Raw genomic sequence first — 22,193 nt, 5'->3', positions numbered from 1 at the left:
GATCTCGGGGGTGTAGAGATTACTTAAAGTCTTCTGAGGGAAAAAAAGAAAACACCAAACCTATCTTCAGGAACAGGACACACTGACATCACATATCTTCCTGACAGTTCCTCAAGAGGAACACAGCACCTCTCCCCTGACTCTCCTGCTCAGAGCGCATGATCGATTGTCATCAGCGGAAACCTCAGATAAACCCAAATCAGTAGATTTCTGCAAAATAACTGGCCTGCTCTCCCGAAAGACAAAGATCTGTGAACCGATGAAGTCTTCCAGACTAAAGGAGACTAAACGCCCTTGACAGTGCAACACAGCTCCGAATCCTGGGGTTTCTTTTGCCATAAGGACGGGCAATACCTCGTGAAAGTCTGTTGATTCGATAATGCTATTGTCTTTTTTATTTTTATTTTATTTTTTAAAGATTCTATTTATTTATTTATTTGAGAGAGAGAGAGAGAGCACAAGCAGGGGGAGCGGCAGGGAGAGGAGAGGCAGAAGCAGACTCCCCCTGCTGAGCAGGGAGCCCGATGCGGGGCTCGATCCCAGGACCCTGGGATCATGACCTGAGCCAAAGGCAGACGCTGAACCGACTGAGCCACCCAGGCACCCCTATTAATTTCAATTTAAAAAAAACAGACAATAGGGGCCCCAGGGTGGCTCACCCGGTTAAGCGTCCGAGGTGCTGGGCTGCAGTGGTGGGTGACCCGGGCACTTCTGTGTGCCCAGGCCCCCACTCAGCCAATACCAAGCGTCTCTTCCCTTGCATGATGGTCCTCTGTTGTGACTTGTTGGGTCCCCTAGAACCAGCTGAGATGACAGGCTGCTCTGGCCACATACTTACTTGGTGCCCCAGTGTCCCATGGCCCCATGGTCCAGTTTCGCTTCATATTCGGAATGATGTACATTTCCTGAGGGGAACGGCACAGCCTCGCCCCAGGGCCCTGGGCTGTGCGCTAGACCCTTACTGGTGCTTGCCGGAAATACAATACATCTCTTTCTCTATCACAGATACTTCCAGCCCCAGGGGATCTGCTGAGCCTGGTGGACCAAGAAGGGGTGTGCTTGCTCCGCAGTCCCCACTGCAAAGCCTCTTCCTTGCCCTAGGCCCTGAGCACAGCCGGCAGCCTTCTGTGTCATCCAATAAATGTGTCACAGTAGGGTCCCCCAGGGCGGAATATGCTGCTTCCCAAACCCAAGGAGACCTACCAAGTTCCTTTTCTCATGGTAGGAGGTGCAAAGTGCAATGACCTGTACTGACTTCCGAGGGGATGTGCGACAGGTCGCGGAGGGGACGAGTCCCTGGCCGCCCCCCACCCCGCAGTGTGCATGTCTCAGCAAGGCCACCGATGTACTCGGCGTTTCCTGCTCCTCTGACCAATCGCACGACGTCGGCCCAATACTGGACCCAGGTGGTTTGGGGGGAATGCCCAGAGCATCAGGGCCCCTCCGAACTGTGTTATGGCAGAGAGAGTGGGACCCTTCAAATAGTCCTGGGGCGAGACTACACGTGTAATGCTGTCCGTCCGCCGGGAGTGCGAACTGCTCCCCGTCCTCTTTCCACGCAGGAGAGGAAATGAAGCAGCCGGGGCCGCGCGTCGGCCACTCGAGCCGGGAAGTGCGCGCTGATAACTGTCACGCCTGGTAGGGCCGCTGCTGGGGGGCCGGGCTCCTCGGCTCCGCAGGGGCCAGCCTGGTGAACAGCGTGGGGACGCGATGAGCGCCACCGCCCTCCAACAGCCAAGGCCTTCCGTGTGGCAGCTTCCTCCCAGGCAACCTCGTTCTTTAATGTACTCGCTTGGTGACTGGGTAACCGTTCTAGGAGATGCCACTTGGCTTTTCTCCCCCAGTACCTCCCACTGTCTAGGTCAAGGAGCCAGTGTGTGGACCTGCCTGTGTCACAGGGTCCCCAAGTCCAGCCCGGGGCCCGTGATGTTCTGGGAGAAGCCCCAGGACTCAGCAGTAGCGGGGCTCCGAGTACGACACTCAGTGGAAGGCCATGCCGGATTCGGGCCGGTGGGTGCAGGGCAATCAGCACAGGGCAGAAGGCCCGTGGGGTGGAGACGAGGGAGGCAGGCGCAAGCTTCTGGAGTCGCACAGGACAGGCGTCATTCCTCCAGCAATAAGATGTGACGACGCGTGTGAATCTGGCCGACCGGGAAAGCTCACCAGAGCCTCCGCACCCCGGGTTTTTACTGGGGGGCTGGTCATGTAGGTACCGCCCGTCTAGCAGGAACCACAGTTCCAGACGCCCCAGAGGAGAGCAGATGCTCCCCATAAACCCCAACAGGTTAGGCACAGTGGGGTCATTCTTATCAGTTAATGGTGGGAACCCTCCCGAAACCTAAGTTAGCGGATGTCAGCCAAGAGCCAACCCTACAAGGACAGCCACGTTGTGCAAACTCTGTTTCGCACCATGCCAACCGCCCAGTGCGACCGGCCAAGGATACATCTAGGAACAAGGGAAATGACCCAGGGCTCTCGAGCCCGGCTCATTCACTGTGAAGTGGAACTTGGCTAGGACTCTTTTTGGGAGGCCCAGAACACACTTGGGCTTGTTACCCGACTCCCCATGGCCGCTGTGCTCTGGGATGGGTGGTAAGGGACGGACGAAAGAACAGGGTGCCTGTGGAACAATGGAGACGGGAAGAGGCAGTAATAATAAAGCAGAGCACACACCTGTCAGAAGCCAGGTGTCAATGACAACCATGATGGTTGGCGCCATCAGAATGCAGGGTCTGGGGCACCGGGGTGGCCCAGTCAGTTGGGCGTCTGCCTTCGGCTCAGGTCATGATCCCAGGGTCCTGGGATCGAGCCCCGCATCGGGCTTCCTGCTCAGCTGGGAGTCTGCTTCTCCCTCCCCCCTCAAATAAATAAATAAAATCTTAAAAAAAAAAAAAAGTGGCAGGGTCTAGAGCGATAGCTCTCAGAAAGTGGGGTACCTAGTGACGAGAGAAGCAGGCAGCTGATGGGGATACACTCAGATATAACCAAAGGAGATCAAGAACGGACAAGCCGAAAGCCAAGTTAGCCGAGCCAGTGGGAATGCACGTCCCTTGCCCGTTTCCAAACCCAAATCAGTGCTCAGACCCAGAACCCACCGACGGAAGCGGAGGCCAGGGGTCCTTGTGAAAACCTGTGACACTGTGGCCAGTGCCCCCCGCCCCATCCTCCCCTGAAGGGATGTGTCCTGTGTACTCCGGTCACTGTCTGCTCACCATCAGCTCAGTGGTTTCCAGGGCGAGGGAGCAGGACCGCCAGACCAGCTGGGCTGCCCTTTGTTTGCTCCTTCATGGGTCTGGTTCTTTGAGCATCCACTCCATGCCGAGCCTGGAACACAGGCTTCTCCTTGTAGGCCCTCCCGGAAGGGTGCGGAGCTAGAAAACCCACCAAGGAAAACAGAGAGGGACAAAGGGCAGCCAGGGAAGGGTCTCCGGAGTCCTGGCGGGTGCCTAAGGGGCCCCAGTGTCCGAAGGGCATTAGGCTGAGCAAGACCAAGGTCAGAGCCATGAATCAGTGAGGGACTCTGCTGGTGGAGCGTGGGCTGGGGGCAGGCTGGGCTGAAAGTCAGGAGCAAGATGTACCAGCATCAGAGGTCTTCCCTCCCTTCCTTCCTTCCTCCCTCCCTCCCTCAGTCCCTCCCTTTCCTCCTTCCCTCCCTTCCTTCCTTTCCTTCCTTCCTTCCTCCCTCCCTCCTTCCCTTTCCTTCCTTCCTCCTTTTCCTCCCTCCCTCCCTCCCCTTCCTTCCTTCCTTCCTCCCTTTCCTCCCTTTCTTCCTTCCTTCCTCTCTCCCTTTCCTTCCTCCCTCCCTCCCTTTCCTTCCTGCCTTCCTTCCTCCCTCCCTCCCTCCCTTTCCTTCCTCCCTCCCTCCCTCCCTTTCCTTCCTTCCTCCCTCCCTCCCTTTCCTTCCTTCCTTCCTCCCTCCCTCCCTCCCTTTCCTTCCTTCCTTCCTCCCTCCCTCCCTCTCTTTCCTCCCTTCCTGCCTTCCTTCCTTTCTTCCAAAGCCTACGGTGGTAACCTGTGGAATTCATGGCCCTTCTGATGTGAAGGGCACGCGACACTTCTGTGCATTCTTGTCAAAACTGAGTCTAACCTCATTCTAACCACGTGACAACATCAGACAAACCAACCATTCTACAGCAGAATGGACTGGCGGTCCCCAACAGTGCCGGGATCATGAAAGACAAAGACAGGCTGAGGGACCGTCCAGTTGTCCCAGACCAGAGGAGGCTAAGGACACATGATCCTCCATTGGATCCTGGACCAGTAAAAGGACATTATGGGACAACTATTGAAATCTGGATAAGGTCTATAGATTAATAGTCCCGGATCAATGTTACTCTCCTGGTCGTAATCATTATACCATTGTTACATAACATGCTAGCATTTGAGGAAGCTCGGTCAAGCATATACAAACATTCTTTGTACTATGCATAAAAACAACTTCATTGAGGTATTCAGTTGGCCTTTGAAAAACACGGGTTTGAACCACGCAGGTCCACTTATACACGGAATTTTTTCAATAAATACTGTATAGGACTGTAAATGTATTTTCTCTTCCTTATGATTTTTTTTAAAGATTTTATTTATTTGACAGAGACACAGCGAGAGAGGGAACACAAGCAGGGGGGTGGGAGAGGGAGAAGCAGGGAGCCCGATGTGGGGCTCGATCCCAGGGCCCTGGGACCATGACCCGAGCCAAAGGCAGACGCTTAACGACTGAGCCACCCATGTGCCCCCTGCCATACCAGATTTTAACATTAGAGGAAGCTGGGCAAAGGGTATCTGGGAACTGTGTACTTTTGCAACTTTTTTGGTAAGTAAAATAATTTTAACATTTTTTAAAGTTTATTATTTAAGTAATCTCCACACCCAGTGTGGGTCCCAAGATTTAGAGTCATGAGCTCCAACCGACTGAGTCAGCCAGGTACACACCCCCCACCCCCCGCCACTCCCCCCGTTTTTTTTTTTTTTAAAGATTTTGTTTATTTGACAGAGATAGACACAGCGAGAGAGGGAACACAAGCAGGGGGAGTGGGAGAGGGAGAAGCAGGCTTCCCGCAGAGCAGGGAGCCCGATGCGGGCCTCGATCCCAGAACCCTGGGATCACGACCCGAGCTGAAGGCAGACGCTTAACGACGGAGCCACCCAGGTGCCCCCCCCAACTCCCCTTTTATTATTTTTTTAAAATTTAGCTTATCGTCTGAGTTCTGTACTGTTTATCATGGTCTGTTGTTCTGAAGTTGTGGTTTCTTCTCAACAAAATGGTTCTGCTAGCTCTTCCACTCAGAGGTCCTTGATGAGCTCAGCTTCCAGAATGTTCCTCAGGGCCCTGTAGGGACTGCAGCATGGAGGGAATGGTCCAGGGTCACAGCGGCGCATCCTGCAGGGGCTCAGGGAGGGACTTTTCTGCTTCCTTCATGATATTAGCACCTCAGGGCCGCACAGGAGGGTGGCTCGGTGGGCCGGGCCCGGAGGGGCCTCGGGCGAGACCTCGGTCAGCCTGAGCAGGCCCAGCCCAGGCAGGGCCCTGAGAGGCTGGGCGCGGGCAGAGGGAGGGAGGTGCAGATGGAAAGGTCTGGGGAGAGCTCCAGGGGTGGAGACCCCACTGACGGCCTGGACATCTGCCCAAGAACTTCCTCAGAAGCTGCTTGTGCTAGGCCTCAGCTTCCTGTTGCCGGCGGATCAGCCTGGAAGGGAGGCTATCTAAGCCTCAAAGGAAATGAGGGTTTGGCAGAGGGGAGCTCCTGGAACGTGTGGAGACCCCCAGACACACATGTGAGCTCCCACAAGCGGCCAGCACAGGGGCCCCGGGAGACCCAGGCCATGAGTGCAGGGGACACGCGTGGTCCACGCAGACGGCCCAGCGGGGGCTGGACGGGAGGCCGGAGCAAGGGGGCTGTGGCCAGGACCGCTTTCAGGGAGGAAGGGGGCCGAGCGGCAGAGAGCGAGCGAGAGCGAGAGCGAGCTGCAGGGCGCGTCTCCGGTCTGTTTCCGGGCTTCCGTCGGTCACGTCTCTACCGCGGAGCATCTACTGCGGTGACGGCGGAGCTGGTGTAAAGCGGGGCGCAGACGTGGCGCCCCACCCCTGCAGTGCCCCCTGGGGAGCAGCTGGGGCCCTGGGGGCCCTGATGGCAAAGGGCATTCCTTGGGCACTGGCCAGGCCAGGAGAGGGGCGAGGAAAGGGGCTCTTGGGGAGCCCAGCAGGGTACAAAGCTCTCAGGCTGGAACCCAGGCTTGGGGGGCAGCCAGAAAGGAGGCCAGCTGGGCTGTGGAGGTACTCTGAGGAATACATCGTAAGCCCTAAGGGGTGAGTGTGGGAGCAGCTGAAAGGGCGGCAGCGTTCCTGTTCTCGGGCCGTTGAACGCAGTGGCCCGGTAGGAGCAGGATCCCACGATCCCCGGGGGGCAGGGCATGAGTTAGGAGCCAGGAAGGAATGTAACCTCAGTCCCCCCTTTCTGCACCTGGCGCTAGCGTGAACATCCCGCTCCTCCCTTATCCCATGTCTGACTCCCTGCATGCCTATGCCCAGGGGAGAATGCAAGCCCGCTTCCAGGTATTTGCCATCCCTTTGTACTCCTTTCCCACGCTTGGAGGCATCTGTCCTGGCTTTTCTGATAAAAAAACAAAATAAAAGCTATGTGCGGGATTCAGGGGCGCCGAATCTCTCCCTTGCATAGACAGCCCTGCACAGCCGATCAGATTGCTGACTGAGAACCTTATCTCAGGGTGCCACGACCCTGGGTGGCAAGGACAGAGCTCCTGAGGTCCCAGGACGCTGATGTGGGGAGACTCCCCCAGAGTGACCAGGCACAGGGTGCCGGGGCATCACAATGGCCCAAGACTAAATGCAGTGGCGGTCGCCCCAAAGACCCAGCCGCTCCGAGCCTCCCGCAGCCTGGCCTGCCCGTGCGTGTGTATCAGTCTGGACTCTGCCACTGCTGACCAAAGCCCTCTAACCAGCCTGAGCCGAAAGGAGAAGTGGCTGTCTTTTTGTTGTTGTTATGTTAATCACCATACATTACATCATTAGTTTCTGATGTAGTGTTCCATGATTCATTGTTTGTGCATAACACCCAGTGCTCCGTGCAGAACGTGCCCTCTTTAACACCCATCACCAGGCTAACCCATCCTCCCACCCCCTTCCCCGAGAAGTGGCTATCTTACAAAACGGAAAGGCTGCCTGGCCAGAGGGCCGTGCCAGGCAAGGTGGCCCCTGGACCCGCCGCCAGGACAGTGTAAGCTTCTCCAGGACATCAGCCACCTCTCTTCTCCAAGTGTGGCCTCGTGATGGCTCTCTCCTCCTCAGGGTGGCCAGTGGCCGTAAAGGACCCTCAGAAATCTTCCTCCCTGCTCTGAGTTCCCTTTCCCAAAGTTCTACGGAAGTTTCCAGAACTGCTTCTCACCCTCTTGAGTTAGCCTTGGCCGGCACAGTCAGTTCTGACTCACATGTCCATCCCTCGGGCCTTGGGGGCAGGGGTGGCAGGCAGCTAGCTCTGTCCACACCACAGGACCTGGGAAGGGGAAGGGTTGGGACCTCCCGAGGGAGGGACGCTGGGCAGGTGGAAACAGCAGGTGACCCTTCTGGGGTCAGAGCCCCAGGAAAGCATGGGCTCGACGACGATCCTGAGTGGGCTGAGCCCCGTGCCAGGTCGGCAGGGCCGTCTTCGGGACGGCCTGTGTGCACGGAGCCCAGGCAGCTGTGAGGCTGGCAGGCATCAGGTTTCCTGAGGGGAACAGGGATGTGGCTGTGCCCAGTGTGGTCTGGGTGCGGGGACCGCCCCGCATCAGGGTTCCATGTTCCAGAACAGCCCTGGTTGGGCCGCGGGGAAACAGGCATATGTATGGGTGGGGGTGGGGTCGGGGCTGGGAACCCTCGAGAAGCCCGTGATCTGTGCCCCGAGGAGAGATGACCGGGACAGGGCAAAGCTCGGAAGGTCGCGCTGGGGGTGGATTTGAGAATGAGCAGGACTTGAAGATCAGTGGAAAGTGGTAGCAGCGGGGGGGCCTGGAGGGTTCAGGGCAGAGCCTCTGGTTTCCTGAAAGCGGACCCAGGACAAGGGGAGGTCCGGAGAGCCAACTGGGACCTGCTGAGGGTGCAGGGCCTGGAGGACGCAGGGTCGACAAGGCGGCAGTGTGCTCGGGTGACCGCACAGGCTGTGGTCACAGAAGGGGTAAGAACGACCGGGAAGGGGCACCTGGGGGGTGGGGGCTCAGTCCTTTAAGCAACCGGCTCTTCGATTCGGCTCAGGTCATGATCTCAGGGTCGTGGGATCGAGCCCTGCATCAGGCTCCGCGCTCAGTGCAGAGTCTGCTTGTCCCTCTCCTTCTGCTCTCCCTCTCTCAAATAAATAAATAAAATCTTAAAAAAAAAAAAAGAGGGTGCCTGGGTGGCTCAGTCGTTGGGCGTCTGCCTTCGGCTCAGATCATGATCCCAGGGTCCTGGGATCGAGCCCCGCGTCGGGCTCCCTGCTCAGTGGGAAGCCTGCTTCTCCCTCTCCCTCTGCCTGCCACTCCCCCTGCTTGTGTTCCCTCTCTTGCTGTGTCTCTCTCTGTCAAATAAATAAATAAAATATTTTTTTAAAAAAAAAAAGAATGGGCGCCTGGGTGGCTCAGTTGGTTAAGCGACTGCCTTCGGCTCAGGTCATGATCCTGGAGTCCCGGGATCGAGTCCCGCATCGGGCTCCCTGCTAGGCAGGGAGTCTGCTTCTCCCTCTGACCCTCCCCTCTCTCATGTGCTCTCTCATTCTCTCTCAAATAAATAAATCTTTAAAAAAATAAAAAATAAAAAAAATTAAAAAAAAAATTAAAAAAAAAAGAATGACTGGGAGGAAGTGGCCGGGCTGTCCCCAGCCCGCTGCTCCATCCTTCCCGGGGCTCTGTCTGGCCCTAGTTTCCGCCTGCCTTGCCTGCTCAGGCTTCTGCACTTCGCTGGCCGGTCATACCCCTCCCTCAGGCCCCCTCCACTGAGAAGGGGCGGGGAGAAGGGCCAGCCTTCCTCCAGGCCAGCCTCTGAGCTGATAAGAGCTCCCCAGTGACTCTCTTCACACACCAGCTCGGGGGCCCCGTGGAGCAGCCAAGCACCATGAAGGACGAGGTGGCTCTTCTGGCCACTGTCACCCTCCTAGGAGTCCTGCTGCAAGGTGAGCTGGCTCCTGTTTGGGGAGGGGGGTGGGCCCTGGACTCCTGCAGCCTGCCCTCTGCCCTGCAGGCCCTGGGGAGGGGCTGGAGGGCCCAGGGCGGGGGAGGGGCAGAGGCAGGGCCCCTAGCCCAGTCTCCTGGGGCCCCAGTTCTTCCCACCCCAGTTGAAGGCTGAGAAGCTTACACTGTCCTGGCGGTGGGTCCAGAAGAGGGGCAGCCGTGGGCCTGGTGCAGCCCTACTCCAGCTGATCCTGCCCTCTCCCACTGGTCCCAGCAGGGCCCAGCTCTGCCTTCAAAGGCATCCTCTCTATGCTGGGATCCACATGGAGCTGCACAGGGTTGGAACCTGCTCCCTGAGCCCCCAAAGGGGCCTGTGTGGTGGCCTTTTAGACTGGCCCTAAAGGACACATTCCCAGGCTAGATATTCTTGCCACTTGGGCCACCGTTACCCCAGGCTGTAGGGGCTAGGACAAAGCACAGCCTGGGCCGGGCCCCGCGGGGGCCGGAGCAGACAGGCTGACTTGATCTCCTGCTGCACGAGCAAGCTTGGCTCGTAGCCCCTCCTCATGGAGCCACAGGCCCCCCTCTAGGTCCTACACTGATGATACACATGCCCTTGCTGGAAGGCAGCTGGAGACAACCAGCACTGGGGCTGTGTGTGTGTGGTGGGGACCTGGCCTGAGGCCAAGAGAAGGCCCCTGTGCACTTAGATCCTCTGGGGCCAGCCCACCCTCCACACCCACCCATGCTGGAATGGAGGGAGACAGAGCCCCAGGAGGCCCCGGGGTGGGCCTAGAAGAGTCCCAGCAGCAACCACCTGGGGGTAGGGGAGGGGATGTCTGTGAGATTTAGGTCGGGGTCCGAACACCCGAACAGAGAAATTCAGGTGGGAGCCCATACCATAGTTTGGAGGCACAGGGCCCGGGCTTGAGTGATCCTGGCCTGATGTAGGGTCAAGAGATCCTCCCCGCCTAGCGGGCCCTGTAGGTGGGGACCAGGAACTATAAATCACAGGGTGTGTGCTCCCCCATACCTGGTAGGGAAGCCACCTCTGCCCTCAAGCCCTGGTGGTATGCCCTGTTCAGGGACCCCCGAAGTCTAGGTCCATGCCTAAAGAGTGGGAGCCGGTCATTTGCCTGTGTTTTGCAAGTCAAATGATTCAGGGGCAAAGTCCTGAGCTTGCAGGTCCCTTCCGGGTACAGGTGTACCTGGGGAGGTGGGGTGGGAGTGGGGGAACAGGGTCTCTTGGCATCCCAGGCCCGCACCCTGCCCTCCCTCTTGAGCATCTTGGATACAGGGCAGGCCCAGAAACAAGGGGTGGGGGCGAGAGATCCCCTTGGCCGGACTTTATTTTCCAGGAGGGCTTTCAAGGGGAGTCGTGACAAGGTCAGCGTGGAGAAAGGAGGAGAAAAGGTGGGGACGCGACGGAGGGTGCGGGCCTCGGGGCAGCCAGACCTGACTCCCGCCCATCGTCGCCCCCCAGCCTATTTCTCCCTGCAGGTGATCTCGGCGCGCAGGGCCTTCCGCGTGTCGCCGCCGCTCACCACCGGGCCGCCGGAGTTCGAGCGCGTCTACCGAGCCCAGTGAGGCTGGGCGGGAGGGCGCGGGGCAGGAAGGGGGCGAGCCCGGGTAGCGGCAGGGTCCGAGCCCCCCACGCCCCGCCGGCGCCCTCATGCCGCCCGCCCCCACCGCAGAGTGAACTGCAGCGAGTACTTCCCGCTGTTCCTCGCCACGCTCTGGGTCGCCGGCATCTTCTTTCACGAAGGTCTGCGCTCGGGACAGGCGCGCGCGCCCCGCCGCCCCGGGGTCCCGCGCCAGCCGGCTCAGCCTGCCCCTCCCGCAGGCACGGCGGCCCTGTGCGGGCTGGTCTACCTGTTCGCGCGCCTCCGCTACTTCCAGGGCTACGCGCGCTCGGCGCAGCAGAGGTGAGGGCCTGGGCGGGGCTCCGGGGAGGTCAGAGGGGCCGGGGAAACGGGAGGGCGTGCGGGGCTTGTGGGCGGGGTCCTGACGGCCCGGGCCGGGGGGCGGGGCCGCGATCGCCCCGCCTCCCCGCTGAGCCCCGCCCGCAGGTTGAGTCCGCTGTACGCGAGCGCGCGCGCGCTCTGGCTGCTCGTGGCGCTGGCGGCGCTCGGCCTGCTCGTGCACTTTCTCCCCGGCGCGCTGCGCGCCGCGCTCCTCGGACGGCTCGGGAAGCTGCTGCCCGGGGCCTGAGGCGGAGGACGCCCGGTCGGCGGAACCGGAGAAGAGCCGGGGCTTCCGGGAGGACGGGAGGGGTGCTCGCCCCATCCCAATCTCCAATTAAAGTGCCGATGACCGGACCCCGAGCGCATTCTCTGGGTCGGAGGGGTGCCCAGCCCGGGGCCGCGGCAGTCGGGTGCGCTCCCCGGGGCGGGGCTGCGGGAGAACCGGGGCCGCCCTTCTCGCGGGGGCTCACCCGCGGCGCCTCCTCCCTGCGTTCAGCGCTCTCCTCGCCTGTGCCCTCCTCTGAGGCCTGCCGCCTCCTCACGGTCCCCCAGCCGCCCTCTTCCTCGTCCCCCGGCTTTCACAGCTGACACCAGGGCCGTTTTCCGGTCCGCACTCGGTGCCCGGCGTCCAGCAGCACGCGGTGTGGGTGTTCAGGGCACCCCGCGGCGGAGCCGTGGGGGCGACGACCAGTGCGGGCAGTGGAGCTGTGACAGGCGCTCTCGGGGGGGGAAACGTCCTCGTGCTTGGGGGACCAGACCTGGGCAGGGCCTGCTGGCCGGACGGAGCGTCCCTGAAGAGGTGAATTTTTAGCCGAGACGCCAGAGGAGAGGAGCTTTCCAGGCAGGGCAGCCGCGCGTGCACGGGCCCCCGAGGGGGACGGCAGACCCTGAAACGTGTCAGGGACTGGGGGGTGGGGGGCGTGGCGGAAGGTGCGCGGGGCCTTGGGGACCGTGGACGAGGGCAGGGCTGGGACTCACGAAGTGGGAGATCCGGGATGCCTTGGGCTTGAGAGGAGCAGGCAGTTGGAGCCGGACGATGGGAGCTAGGGGGCGCGCTGGGGCGGGGGGCGGCGGTCAGGAAGCAGAGGCGGCTTTGGGCGCCGGGCCCCCGATTCCGCGCCGCCTCCACCCGCGAGGCACCCACCCGGCAGCCGAGGTCGTGCGGCGCTGCACGGAGGGCCGAGGTGGCAGCGGGCACGGGTGGCACTGGCCTCCCGCCACCAGCCGGAGCTCTCGGAACACTCACACTGGAGGCACGCACTTCATTAACCCTTTATTACAAGTCACGCTCTTATAGAAGTATATGTGGACTTACGTGAAAAAATCAAATGTATCCAAGAATAAAAAACACAGCACATAAAGTAGTATATGCATTCCAGTGTTCGCGCCGGAGACAGCGGGCGCCCAGGAAAAAGCTCTTTTAAAACGGCCTGGCTCAAGCCGGCCGGGGATGCGAACGGTTCCGGCCGGGATGCACGGGCCGGCCTCAGGCACAGTGTGGGGGCCGCCTGCCTCCTCCCGCGGCCGGCCGGGCGGGGGCAGCACCAGCTCCTGGGGCCTCCGGGCCAGCGGCGATCCCAGGCCTGCGGAGCGGGGCGCCGGGCAGAACCCCTCAGGCTTGGGGCGGCGGCGCCGGGCCCTCCGGGGGCGGCAGCGACGACGTCCCAGGTCTCCCAGGGGGCTTCAGGGCCAGCCAAAGTGCACCCTCAGAAGCCCGCCGCTTAGTCGGCCTTTTTCAGGAAGATCTAGAAGAGCGGGGCTCGGGGTCAGCTGGGGGCCTCAGCGCTCGGCAGGTGGGCTCCGTGGAGAGGTCCCTGACCTGCCCCGCTTACCTCGCTCAGAATGACCCACACTGGGGAGTCTGTCTGGATGGAGAGGCGCAGTGCTTCCAGGGGGCCAAAGGCAGGGTCCACCTCGCCCTCTGCCACACCCTTGTAGAAGGAGCCTGGGGGAGGGCAGCGCTGAGCCACTGCCCCCAGACCCCCGCCCAGCCCAGCCTCCCCCCCATCTCCACCTGCCGGCCCCCCACTCACCTATCTGGAGGTAGCCGTCAGGGCTCCGAGGGTACCGGAGGGTGGCTGAGCGGCCCTCCTGCAGGGCCTCCTTGTCTGACTGGGGGTTCTGGGGGCAACATAAAGGGGCTGAAGCCAGTGGCTGTGGGAGGGGCGGGCCTTCAAGCACATCCACCCCCTACCACACTCACATCGAAGGGCAGCACCTCCACGGACGTGTTGAAGAGCTTGTCCTCTGGGTGCTCGATGTTCCCGCTGCGGAAGAAGAACCTGCGGCCAGACAGGCCCGTGAGCTGCTGTGCAGGTGGGGCAGAGAAAAGGCCCGGCCGGGCCCAGGAGTGTAGCAGGTGGGCCCTGGGGTGCTGAGTGAGGCTGGGGACCACCCCAGGGTGGGGGGGCAGCCGTTGGGCTGTGCAACCAGGGACGAAGGTGATGGGCCACTGTCACAGAGCTCCTGTGGGCACTGCCTTAGTCTTAGTAGCTACCATGATGAACCCCACTCTTCAGATAAGGAAACTGAGGCAGGGTGAGATTAAGTGATTCGCTGGGGGCCCAAGAGGGGCAGGTGGTGAGGCCTATCCCCTGGTGGCCACCCTGCCCCTCCCCCAAGGTGGACCTATGGGTGCGGGCACTGACCTCTCAAGACGCAGCGGCTGGAAGAAGCGGAAGCGAATGAAGTCCCCGGCAGCAGGCGTGAAGGCCCAGAAGAAATCCTCACGCAAGTAGGCCTTCTCCAGAGTGAAGTGCTGGTATGTCTTGAGGCTTGTGCTCACCTCGGCGGGTGGGTTCATGTGCTCCTTCCTCAGTGCCTGCTTCCCAAAGTCCTTGTCCTGCCACCCAGGAGGGACAGCGCAGCTGGAGAGGGCCCCCTCTAGAGAGAGACTTGCCCTGCCCCCCCCCCCCCCCCCCCCCCTCCCCCTCCCCCCGCAGCCCCGGGCTCTGCCCATCCCCAGCCTGTCCCCAGCCAGGCCCGAGGGTGGCGCAACCCACCTTCAGTTTCTGGATCTTGCCCGCCAGCGAGGAGTGCGTGCCCACGTGCTGGAAGAGGGATGGCTTGAAGCGGATCCGCAGGTTGGCCTTCTGCCGGTCGCAGTGCTTCTGCAGAGGGATGGGGATAGCCGAGGGCTCAGCTCCGCTGTCTCCTCGTGATGGTCCATGCTGGAGGCTGCGTGCCCCCCCCCCCCCCCCCCCCCCCTGGGGGGGGGCCCCCCCGCCCCCCCCCCCCCCCTCGGGGTTGCAGACCTTCACCCACAGAATGTGGTCCAAGAGCCAGTCAATGGGCTTGTCCCGGTAGAACATGAGGATGAACTCCACAATCAGGCTCAGGTCCAGTGACTTGAACATCTTCCCTGGGGGTGGAAAAGGGGGGAAAGGGTGCTAGGTGGGCAGCTCTGCCCTGCCCTACTTCCCCTTAATCCCTGTGGCGGGGGTTCTCTAAGGAGGCTCGCGCAGCAAGCCCTATGGGCAGCTGCAGGCAGGTGCGGGCACTAGGGGACGGACGGGGGTGGTGAGCCCAACATCTGGAGGCAGAGGGAGGGTGGGAACAGGCCCACTGGGGCCGCAGGGGACCCTCCCGGAAGAGCTTGCCAGTATGACCCTGTGTGGTACCAGGGCTGCAGGGACAAGGACAGAGAGGCAGATGTCGGCTGAACTGAGGGGCCCTGGTCAGGTCTGCGGCATGGGGTGGCGTCGGGGGGTGGCGCACCAATGAAGCCCAGCTGGGAGAACTCCAGGATCATCCAGTCCTCCGAGGGCTGCTGGAGTGCGAAGTTCTTCATGGTGCTCAGGTAGTTGGGCTTGGCGACAATGTCATCCTCCAGCTGCATGGGGGGGCAGAAGGGGGGCTGGACTCAGGATGGGCACAGGGACAGGGCGGGGCTCACCACCCAGGCCCAGCCAGGGTCCAGGGCCGGTGGGGGGCAAAGCAGGGTCCCGGTGCTGACCTGCACGTAGTAGATGCCTTTGGACTGCGCATACATCATGAGGAAGCAGTAATCGAGGTTCTGTTTGGTCCTCCACCTGCGGGGCAGGGGCAGGGGCTCAGGAGCTCCGACCCCCCGCCCCAACCCCATGCAGCGGTCCTCCGATGGAGAAACGGACGCACTGCAATGAAGTGCCTGGGACTTGGGCACCGACAGACCGGGTTCTCACACAGCTGGGCAGGTGGCCAGGGGCATGGGGAAGGGGGCAGTGCTCGTACCTGACTCTCTCCTTGGGGTCCCCAAAGGACTCTCGGAGGCGGGAGAAGTCAGGGTAGAAGTGGGGGGAAGGGGAGATGACTTCCAGGAGCCCGGAATGGATCTCCGTGGGGAACCTGGGGGGACGGGAGTCCAGTGGGTGTGCAGCCTCGGGGCACAGCAGTTGGGGCAGCGCTGAGCTAGCCAGACCCTGTCCCTTTGCTCAGGCCCAGCAGGCAGCCATCACCCAACGGCACAGCCACCCTACGGAGGCAGTGAGGCTCCAGAGGGGCTGGGCCACCTCTACGCACCCACCCTCTTTCAGCAAAGAGGGGAAGCACCCTTTCCCACAGGGGGAAGGCAGGATCATGCAGGGGAGGCAGACCTGCCTGCCCCGCACCCCGCAGAGCCCCACCCCCCACCAGCTTTATGGGTCCGTCAGTACTCACAAGGCTTTGATGTTCTCTGTCACCACCGAGGTGTACTGTGGGTCAGTCTGTGGGGAGACCAAGTGCCCTCCCTAAGCCTGCTGCCACCCCAAAGGGCCTGGAAGAAGGGGCTGGGGGGGAAGGGGGCAGGCTTCAGATGACCCCATGCACAGAGGGAGTGAGCCCCCCATCCTGAGGGCCGAGTAAATCTGGGCCGGGGGGGGGGGGGGGGGGGGGCCCGGGTGCACAGGGGCCCCTGGGGCCCTGGGGGTGGGGCAACCTAGGTCACTGGCGTCTCCACCAGGGGGCGCTGAAATGGTTCTTTCTTTTTAACTTGTCTTCATAAATTTGTGAATGAAACTTGACAACTGAACCTCTGATAGTTTTTTCCTCCGGAATGTTGCTCGGTTTTCATTTCTCCTTCTTGTTATTTTGTGCCCTGTGTTCTCTGAATGCTCCCACCCCCGCCCCCCAGCCCACTCGCCTCGGCGATCAGCACCACGATGACCGAGTCCTCCTTCTCCTGCGGGCTCAGCTCCGAGATGAGCGAGTGCAGCGTGTCCGTCAGGTACGAGTGCACCTCGCGCCGCACGCTGGGGATGCCCATCACCACCGACACTGCGGGGGGGGGCGCGGAGAGTCGGTACCGGCCGGATGCCAGGGACCGCCGCCCGCCCCCGGCCCCTCCCGGGACCCGCCCCTACCTCCAGTGCGGCCCTGGCCCACGCGCACTGCAGGCTGCAGGCTGCTTTCCTTGGCCAGCAGGTGCGGCAGGTGGTGGAAGACGGTGGGCAGGTGCAGCACGTGCTTGTGGGAGACGTTCCACGGCTTCAGTCGCGGATCCTCTGGGTGGGTCGGGAAGGGACGGGTCAGACGAGGCGGCCTGCCATCAGCCCCCGCCTCCCCGGCCGCGGCGGGCGCGGCTCCAGCGCTCACCAGTTAGGCGGCCCCAGGTGCGATTGCCCTCCCCCTCTCGCAGCGCCTGCCTCTCCGACACGGCCCTCTTGATCTCGTCCAGCACCAGGTTGAGCTCCTTGGAGCGCTTGAGGCTCTCTTGCTCAGCCGCATGCAGCCGGTCACGCAGCGCCAGGAACTCCCGCTGGTACACGTCCACCACATCGCCTGTGGGTGGTTCGCACGCTGTCACCAGGGGGCAGCCGCGCACTGACCTACTGCCCCTTGAGTGTACCAGCGCCCACAGTTTCGTGCCCATCTGCATCTGTTCTTGTGCTGCCCACATGCCAGCTCCGCGCGTGTGTGTGTGTGGGGGAGTGTACATAAGGGTCACTCTGAGGTCACACTGATGACACACTGGGGGGAGAAAAATCTTCACTGGTCCGATTGGTACTCTCCAGTACTCTCCCCCTACCCTGCTATCTTCACCTTTGAGGAGACATCTGAGGGAGGGCTGCAGGATCCTTCCAGCCCCAGGTGGGGCAATCCTTGGACTGAATCTTCACCCAGTGGCTCCCAAAGTCCCCCTCTTGCTTCTTTTTGCCGTATCTGCTCCTTCCAGGAGGTGCGATGCCCGACGGCCCATCCAGGGCACAAGGACCCAGCCCTTCCTCAAGAGGCTTCTTAGCTCCCTGGCCTGTGCCCCTCCCTCCCCTCGGCCTCTGCCCTTTGCTCCCCACTCGTGCTCACAGAGGAGGTCCCAGGCAGCTCACCCTCCCCCCAGGGCCCTCTGGGGATAACCCTCCCTGGGCGCTCATCCTGTCCTCCAAGTAGGACAGGGCTCCGGTGCCCATTCTGCGCTAAGCACCGACTCTGGCTTCTCCATCTCCCTCCGGGGGAGGCTGTTGCAGTAACGGCCTCCCAGGGCTCCCAGGGCTCCGAGGAGCAGATGAAATGGAGGAACTACTCCCGGGTCACTCAGTGAGTCCGCAGCAGTGGGGCGACACAGCTCCCAACGCCCGCAGACCTGCTTCTCTGGAGACCTGTCCTGGGCATGAGCCACCTCGAGGCGTCTGCACGCCCCCCCTCCCCGGAGGACCTGTGTCAGAACCTCCAGCCGGGCCCCAGCTACCGCATGGTAGGCAGGCCAGGAGCACCACCAGGGTGGGGCTTCCTGACAGTGGAAAGGGATCCGCAGGGTGCCAAGCACCTGGCTCCACTGGTCTGGCCAGGACCAGTGAGCAAGAATAAGACAAACAACACCTCCCCCCCCCCCCCCCCCGAGGCCGGTGCAGCCGGTCCCACGGGGCTGTGCACTCAAGGACTGTTCTCATCTCGCTTCTGCTCTATTTGCCATCCCGGACAACGGCTTTTCCTTGTCTCCCGTGTCTTTGCATGTGCCGTCTCTTCTGCCTGCGAGCCCCTTTCTCTTCTGGGTCTAATGAAAACCCATGTAGCCTTCGAGGCCTAGTTTCAAAGTCTAGTGTTCAAGTCTAGGAAACCTTCAAGAACTCCCCTCTCATTCCCTAGGCAGCTCTTCTGTTCCTTGATTCCCCTGTGGGATCCCAGCCCCCAGAATGCCCTGGGATAGTGCCGCTATGTGCACCAAAGGCCATGACCAAGGCAAAGTTCTGTCATCTCAGAATACCGCGCCCCCCCTTAAGCTGCACGGGGCAGAGGTCTAAGAGCTAAATCCCAGGGGAAGAGGGAGGGGTAGCCCAGGGTGGGGGGAATGCAGAGGGGGAGGCCAGGGAGGTGAGCAAAGCAGGCCCTCTCTAAGGCACTCCATACTCATCTGCTTGCCCCATAGGCACAGCCCTGCAGGGGGAGGGAGGCGAGAGTCGGGTTACAAGATCTGTGAGGCTCTGCGCTGGGTTCAGTGGCCGGGTTACCCTGGAAACCTGACCCCTTGAGCAGGAGCCAACCACCCCCATCAAACCCTCACCCACCCAGCCCAGAGTGGGGTGGCACCAGGCGCCAGGAGCGTCCTCCTCTGGGGCAGCTGCCCCACAGGGAAGGGGGACTGGAGGTGCCCAGGCCCCCAGGAGGGAGTTCAGAGCTGCTCTGTGAAGGTGGGGGAGGCCTCTCTCCCCTCTGACTGCTGCCCCTCCCTGGTCTTCTCCGTTAAGTAGGCTGAGCTCAGTTCCACCTTCACCTGCCTGGGCACACAAGCCACGTGGGCACCTGAGTCACCCTGGCCACCGAGGCCTGGGCACAGCCTGCCCCCTACCCTGGCCTCCTTTCCTCGGGGCCTCTCCCCAACCCAGGTGCTGAACTGCCTCTGTTTATCGGGAGGGGATGGGCCCTGACTCCTGCCCACACCAACCCTTCTGCCATTTCCCTCCACGCCGCAGGCCCTGTCCCTCCTGCCCTGCCTGCGAGGCCCCCAGCCGGACCGACGTCCCTGACTTCTCTGCTCCTGGGTCCACTGTCTCTGCCTCTCAAAGCCAGAAACTCCAGCTCTGTGCCTGCCGCTCCCGGGGCTGAGCCTTATGTGCCAGGGCTCCGCCAAGCCATCCTGGCACCCCTACGACCTTTTCGGGCTGGGTGGCTGGACTGTCGCATTGGATGGGCCAGGGGAGGCAGCTCAAGGGAGGCGAGGGGCAAAGGCCTGGGGAGCCCCTGGCCTCTCAGGGGCGGGACCGAAGGTCCTGGGAGCTAGGGCTGAGGGCGCTTTGGCTTCTCTTTCTCTCCGCACCTTCCCAACCCAGGGAGGAAGGGTGGAGGGCCGGGCCCCAGGTGCAGCTGGCCCTAGGGAAGGCCGGCAGCTGGGGCAGCTGGGGCCAGACTAGTGGCACCTTTCCCACCCCTCCCCCCACCCGAAGGCAGAGTAATCAGGACACCTGAGGCCCATGGACCACAGTCTTGCCCTGGTTCCCTCTTGATGGAAGAAACAGATTTAAGAGCCAAGCCGGGCACAGACCATGTGCCATGTACTTAGGGAAGGGGAAGCAGGCTCAGAGGGGCTCAGCAGGTGCCAGGCCCAGTTAGGGTGTGGGGTTAACGTGCAGGTGGGGCCAGGGCGTAGAGAGGGCCAGCTGTCCCTCTCCTCTCCAGGCCTTGCAAAGCACCCCTCGCAGGGGTCAAGGAGGGTGTCGGTGGTCGCTGGAGTCCGGCGTGCTGGGATGTGGGGGAGGGCTGAGGCCGGCCCGCAGGGTCTGCTGCTCTCCCTGGGGACGGGCCTTCAGCAGGTGCTGGGCTGAGGGCCGGAGTCTGAGGGCTAGTGGGGCTGTTGCACAGATCTGGTCCAGGCTGGACATGAAAGTGGGTCCCAAACCCGGATCCAGGGTCCAGCTGGCCAAGGCCTGGGTGTCCTTCCTGGCCCTTGGCCCGGGGCTTCCGGGAAGCCACCTGCTCCCGCTGCCTCCTTCCTGTTTGGCTCCCAGCCCACCTTTCTTACAGATCTGGGTCCCTCTGGCCTTCCCCTAAGTACTGGCGCCTGTGCCGGCCCTATCCTAAACCCCTCACTCACTGCAGCTGGAAGCTGGGGTCAGGTCCGGCTTCCCCACGCAGGTGCCTACATGTACGAAGGAGAAGGGTTTGCCTAAGGGCCCAGATTCAGGCTTTTCTTGAGGTCTCCGAAGACCTGGCTTTGCCAGGCCCCCTAAAACAGGGATAGCCCTTGACAGGGAAGTGCCCGGTCACCCCCTCGCAATGCCTCACGGGCTCTTGGGCTTCTGGGGGGACCCCTGCCACTGAGCCCCACACATCTTTGGCTGGGGTGCTCTACCCACTCCCCAGGCCCTTGGATTGCCAGCCTCCTGGATGACCCGCTCAGAGACGGTGAGCCCTAGGTGGAGCCCCTGGTATCTGCCCTCCTGGAGGTCCATTCCCTGGGGCCAGCCAGGCTCCCAGAGAAGGGCTTGGGGGGGTGAGCTGCACTGCAACTCCTGACGTCAGGCTGGGGGCACGTGGCTGTTGCAGGAGGCACACAGGAACTGCGGCCTGGCCGAGGACGGGGTGCAAGGGCTCATCAACCCACCCACGAGCAGACAGATGTGCCCCCACCCATTAGATCTAGCCCCACCCTGGTCTCCATGCCAGTCGGCTTATGTGGCTACTCTCCCAAAGGTCCAACATGCCTTCCTCCTGGTGACACACCCCCCTACAGAGGACTCTGCCCCATTCATGCCTTCTCCCAGGTGACACACCCTACCTACAGACTTCCAGAGAACTTTGCCCCAGCCATTCCCTCCCTGTGCCAAGCCCTAGGGACCTCCCTTCAGGGCTCCTGGAGCCCTGAGGCCCCGACCCAGACAGGTTGGTGGACTCCAGTAGGCTGGGCTGGTCAGGCAGGAGGGTCAGGCCCAGCTCCGTTCGGGCTGGGAGGGTCGGGAAGGTTCCAGATCCTCCCTCAGTCATTCCTCCTCCAGCTTCATGTAGCCACAGGGTTGAGAAAGAGGGAAGCAGGAGGTAGGAGGGAGGCAGGGGGTCAGCTGGCCTCAGCCTGATCCTGCTTAGACCTCCAGCAGGAAGGCCAGGAGGCAGGAAGGAAGCAGCTATTCCCGGAGGTTCCTATGGTGCAGGCCGGCTGGACAAGGCCTGTGAGGGCCTCCTCAGCCCCCGCCGTCCCAACCAACACGAGGCGACTCCAGCCAGTGCTGGGGCCTGCACCTACGCCCAGCCCCAGGTGTGCAGACCGAGCTCGGAGGACCGTGCTGGTAGACTGGCCAGCCTGCCCAAACTTCAGGTGGGGGCCGGAGGTCCGAGGGGACCACACAAAATAAGTTGACGGGTAGCCGGGGGCCGGGCGGGCTAGTCGCGAGGCCGGCGGCGGGCCAGCGCCCAGGTCCCCGCAGAGGAATCCTGGGGCCAGATGTCACGGAGGAGGGGTGCGGAGGCCCCGGGGAGCAGCCCCCCACGGTAGGCTGGTGGGGGGGGCGCGGAGAGGTGGTGGGGTGGAGGGTGCTGCCCGGACGTCCGGCTGCCCCCCTCACACCTGTCTCGGGAACACGGTACCTGCTCCTGCCCAGTGCCCGGAGAAGGTACCTTGGGGGCCACCTGGCCACAACCGTCTCCTGACCTTGTGCCTCTGTCCCTCTCTGGAAACTCCAAGGTCCCCGGGTCGCCGGTGGGAGCGAGCAGCCCGAGCATGGGCGCAGCCGTCCTCACGGAGGCCGGTCCCGCGGTCCCGAGCGCCGCCCCGGGCCCCCGCGGACCGCTCGGCCCCGGCGGCCCAGCCCAGGCCGGAGGAGAATTTCGCTATTCCGGCAGCAAACAAGTGGGGGCGAGGAGGGAGGGGCGTCCTCCCGCGCCGCCCGGGCGGGGAAGGGGCGCCTGCGTCGGCTTCCGGCCGCCTCCCGCGCCCAGCGGCCGGACCCTGCTCCGGCGGCCGGCGCCCAGGTGCGGCCAGCTGTGGGACGCGCGCGGGGCCCGGGGGCTCACCTTTCTGGCCGCTGAGCGCCGCGTACCAGGAGAGCGAGAGGAAGGCGCACAGGCAGAAGAGCAGCAGCGTCAGGAAGGTGCCATTGCGGAGCCTCATCTCGGGTGCGCGGCGGGCGCCGGCGGGGCCGAGGCCGCATGGCCCGGGGAGCCGGGGCCGGGGCGCGGGGGCCGGGAGGCGGCGGCGGGGTTGCGGGGGGG

At 62.5% G+C, this 22,193-nt stretch overlaps 3 protein-coding genes across 4 annotated transcripts in view; 2 read left to right on the top strand and 1 right to left on the bottom strand.

The window, feature by feature from the left end:
- Positions 1 to 9,041: 9,041 nt before the first annotated feature.
- On the top strand, positions 9,042 to 11,453 carry LTC4S (leukotriene C4 synthase). 2 transcript variants are annotated; one of them, XM_032395726.1, is made up of 5 exons: positions 9,042 to 9,137; positions 10,619 to 10,718; positions 10,830 to 10,900; positions 10,979 to 11,060; positions 11,205 to 11,453. In XM_032395726.1, exons 1-5 carry the CDS (start codon positions 9,080 to 9,082, stop codon positions 11,344 to 11,346), a joined length of 453 nt encoding a protein of 150 aa, XP_032251617.1. In that variant the 5' UTR covers positions 9,042 to 9,079; the 3' UTR covers positions 11,347 to 11,453. The 2 variants fall into 2 exon arrangements, with proteins under 2 accessions (XP_032251617.1, XP_032251616.1); XM_032395725.1 differs by having other exon boundaries at positions 10,830 to 11,060.
- A 906-nt stretch (positions 11,454 to 12,359) lies between these two features.
- Positions 12,360 to 22,094, bottom strand: MGAT4B (alpha-1,3-mannosyl-glycoprotein 4-beta-N-acetylglucosaminyltransferase B). The gene is made up of 15 exons (XM_032395727.1): positions 21,996 to 22,094; positions 16,653 to 16,838; positions 16,421 to 16,561; positions 16,201 to 16,334; positions 15,738 to 15,784; positions 15,312 to 15,425; positions 15,055 to 15,130; positions 14,817 to 14,931; positions 14,318 to 14,460; positions 14,102 to 14,209; positions 13,748 to 13,941; positions 13,303 to 13,381; positions 13,133 to 13,220; positions 12,932 to 13,044; positions 12,360 to 12,844 (listed from the first exon to the last, which is right to left on the bottom strand). Exons 1-15 carry the CDS (start codon positions 22,090 to 22,092, stop codon positions 12,821 to 12,823), a joined length of 1,659 nt encoding a protein of 552 aa, XP_032251618.1. The 5' UTR covers positions 22,093 to 22,094; the 3' UTR covers positions 12,360 to 12,820.
- SQSTM1 (sequestosome 1) overlaps positions 21,903 to 22,193 on the top strand; it is a 22,955-nt gene continuing 22,664 nt past the window's right edge. The window contains exon 1 of the mRNA XM_032395720.1: positions 21,903 to 22,097. The gene's annotated coding sequence lies outside the window, so the exon portion shown is untranslated. The remainder of the gene's footprint in view (positions 22,098 to 22,193) is intronic.

This window comes from Phoca vitulina, unplaced genomic scaffold (genome assembly GCF_004348235.1).
Source record: "Phoca vitulina isolate PV1807 unplaced genomic scaffold, GSC_HSeal_1.0 scaffold87, whole genome shotgun sequence".
NCBI classification, from domain to species: Eukaryota; Metazoa; Chordata; class Mammalia; order Carnivora; family Phocidae; genus Phoca; species Phoca vitulina.
This window is presented reverse-complemented; position numbering and strand designations above follow the sequence as displayed.

What these genes read in the sequence shown, in the direction of transcription:
- LTC4S (XM_032395725.1), top strand. Translation starts at nt 9,080, where the DNA reads ATGAAGGACGAGGTGGCTCTTCTGGCCACTGTCACCCTCCTAGGAGTC. An exon ending in GAGCGCGTCTACCGAGCCCA is followed by an intron (nt 10,719 to 10,829) that starts GTGAGGCTGGGC and finishes CCCCCACCGCAG; the next exon opens with AGTGAACTGCAGCGAGTACT. An exon ending in GCGCGCTCGGCGCAGCAGAG is followed by an intron (nt 11,061 to 11,204) that starts GTGAGGGCCTGG and finishes CCCCGCCCGCAG; the next exon opens with GTTGAGTCCGCTGTACGCGA.
- MGAT4B (XM_032395727.1), bottom strand. Translation starts at nt 22,092, where the DNA reads ATGAGGCTCCGCAATGGCACCTTCCTGACGCTGCTGCTCTTCTGCCTG. An exon ending in AAGGCATCTACTACGTGCAG is followed by an intron (nt 14,932 to 15,054) that starts GTCAGCACCGGG and finishes CCCCCCATGCAG; the next exon opens with CTGGAGGATGACATTGTCGC. An exon ending in GCAAGATCCAGAAACTGAAG is followed by an intron (nt 13,942 to 14,101) that starts GTGGGTTGCGCC and finishes CCTGGGTGGCAG; the next exon opens with GACAAGGACTTTGGGAAGCA.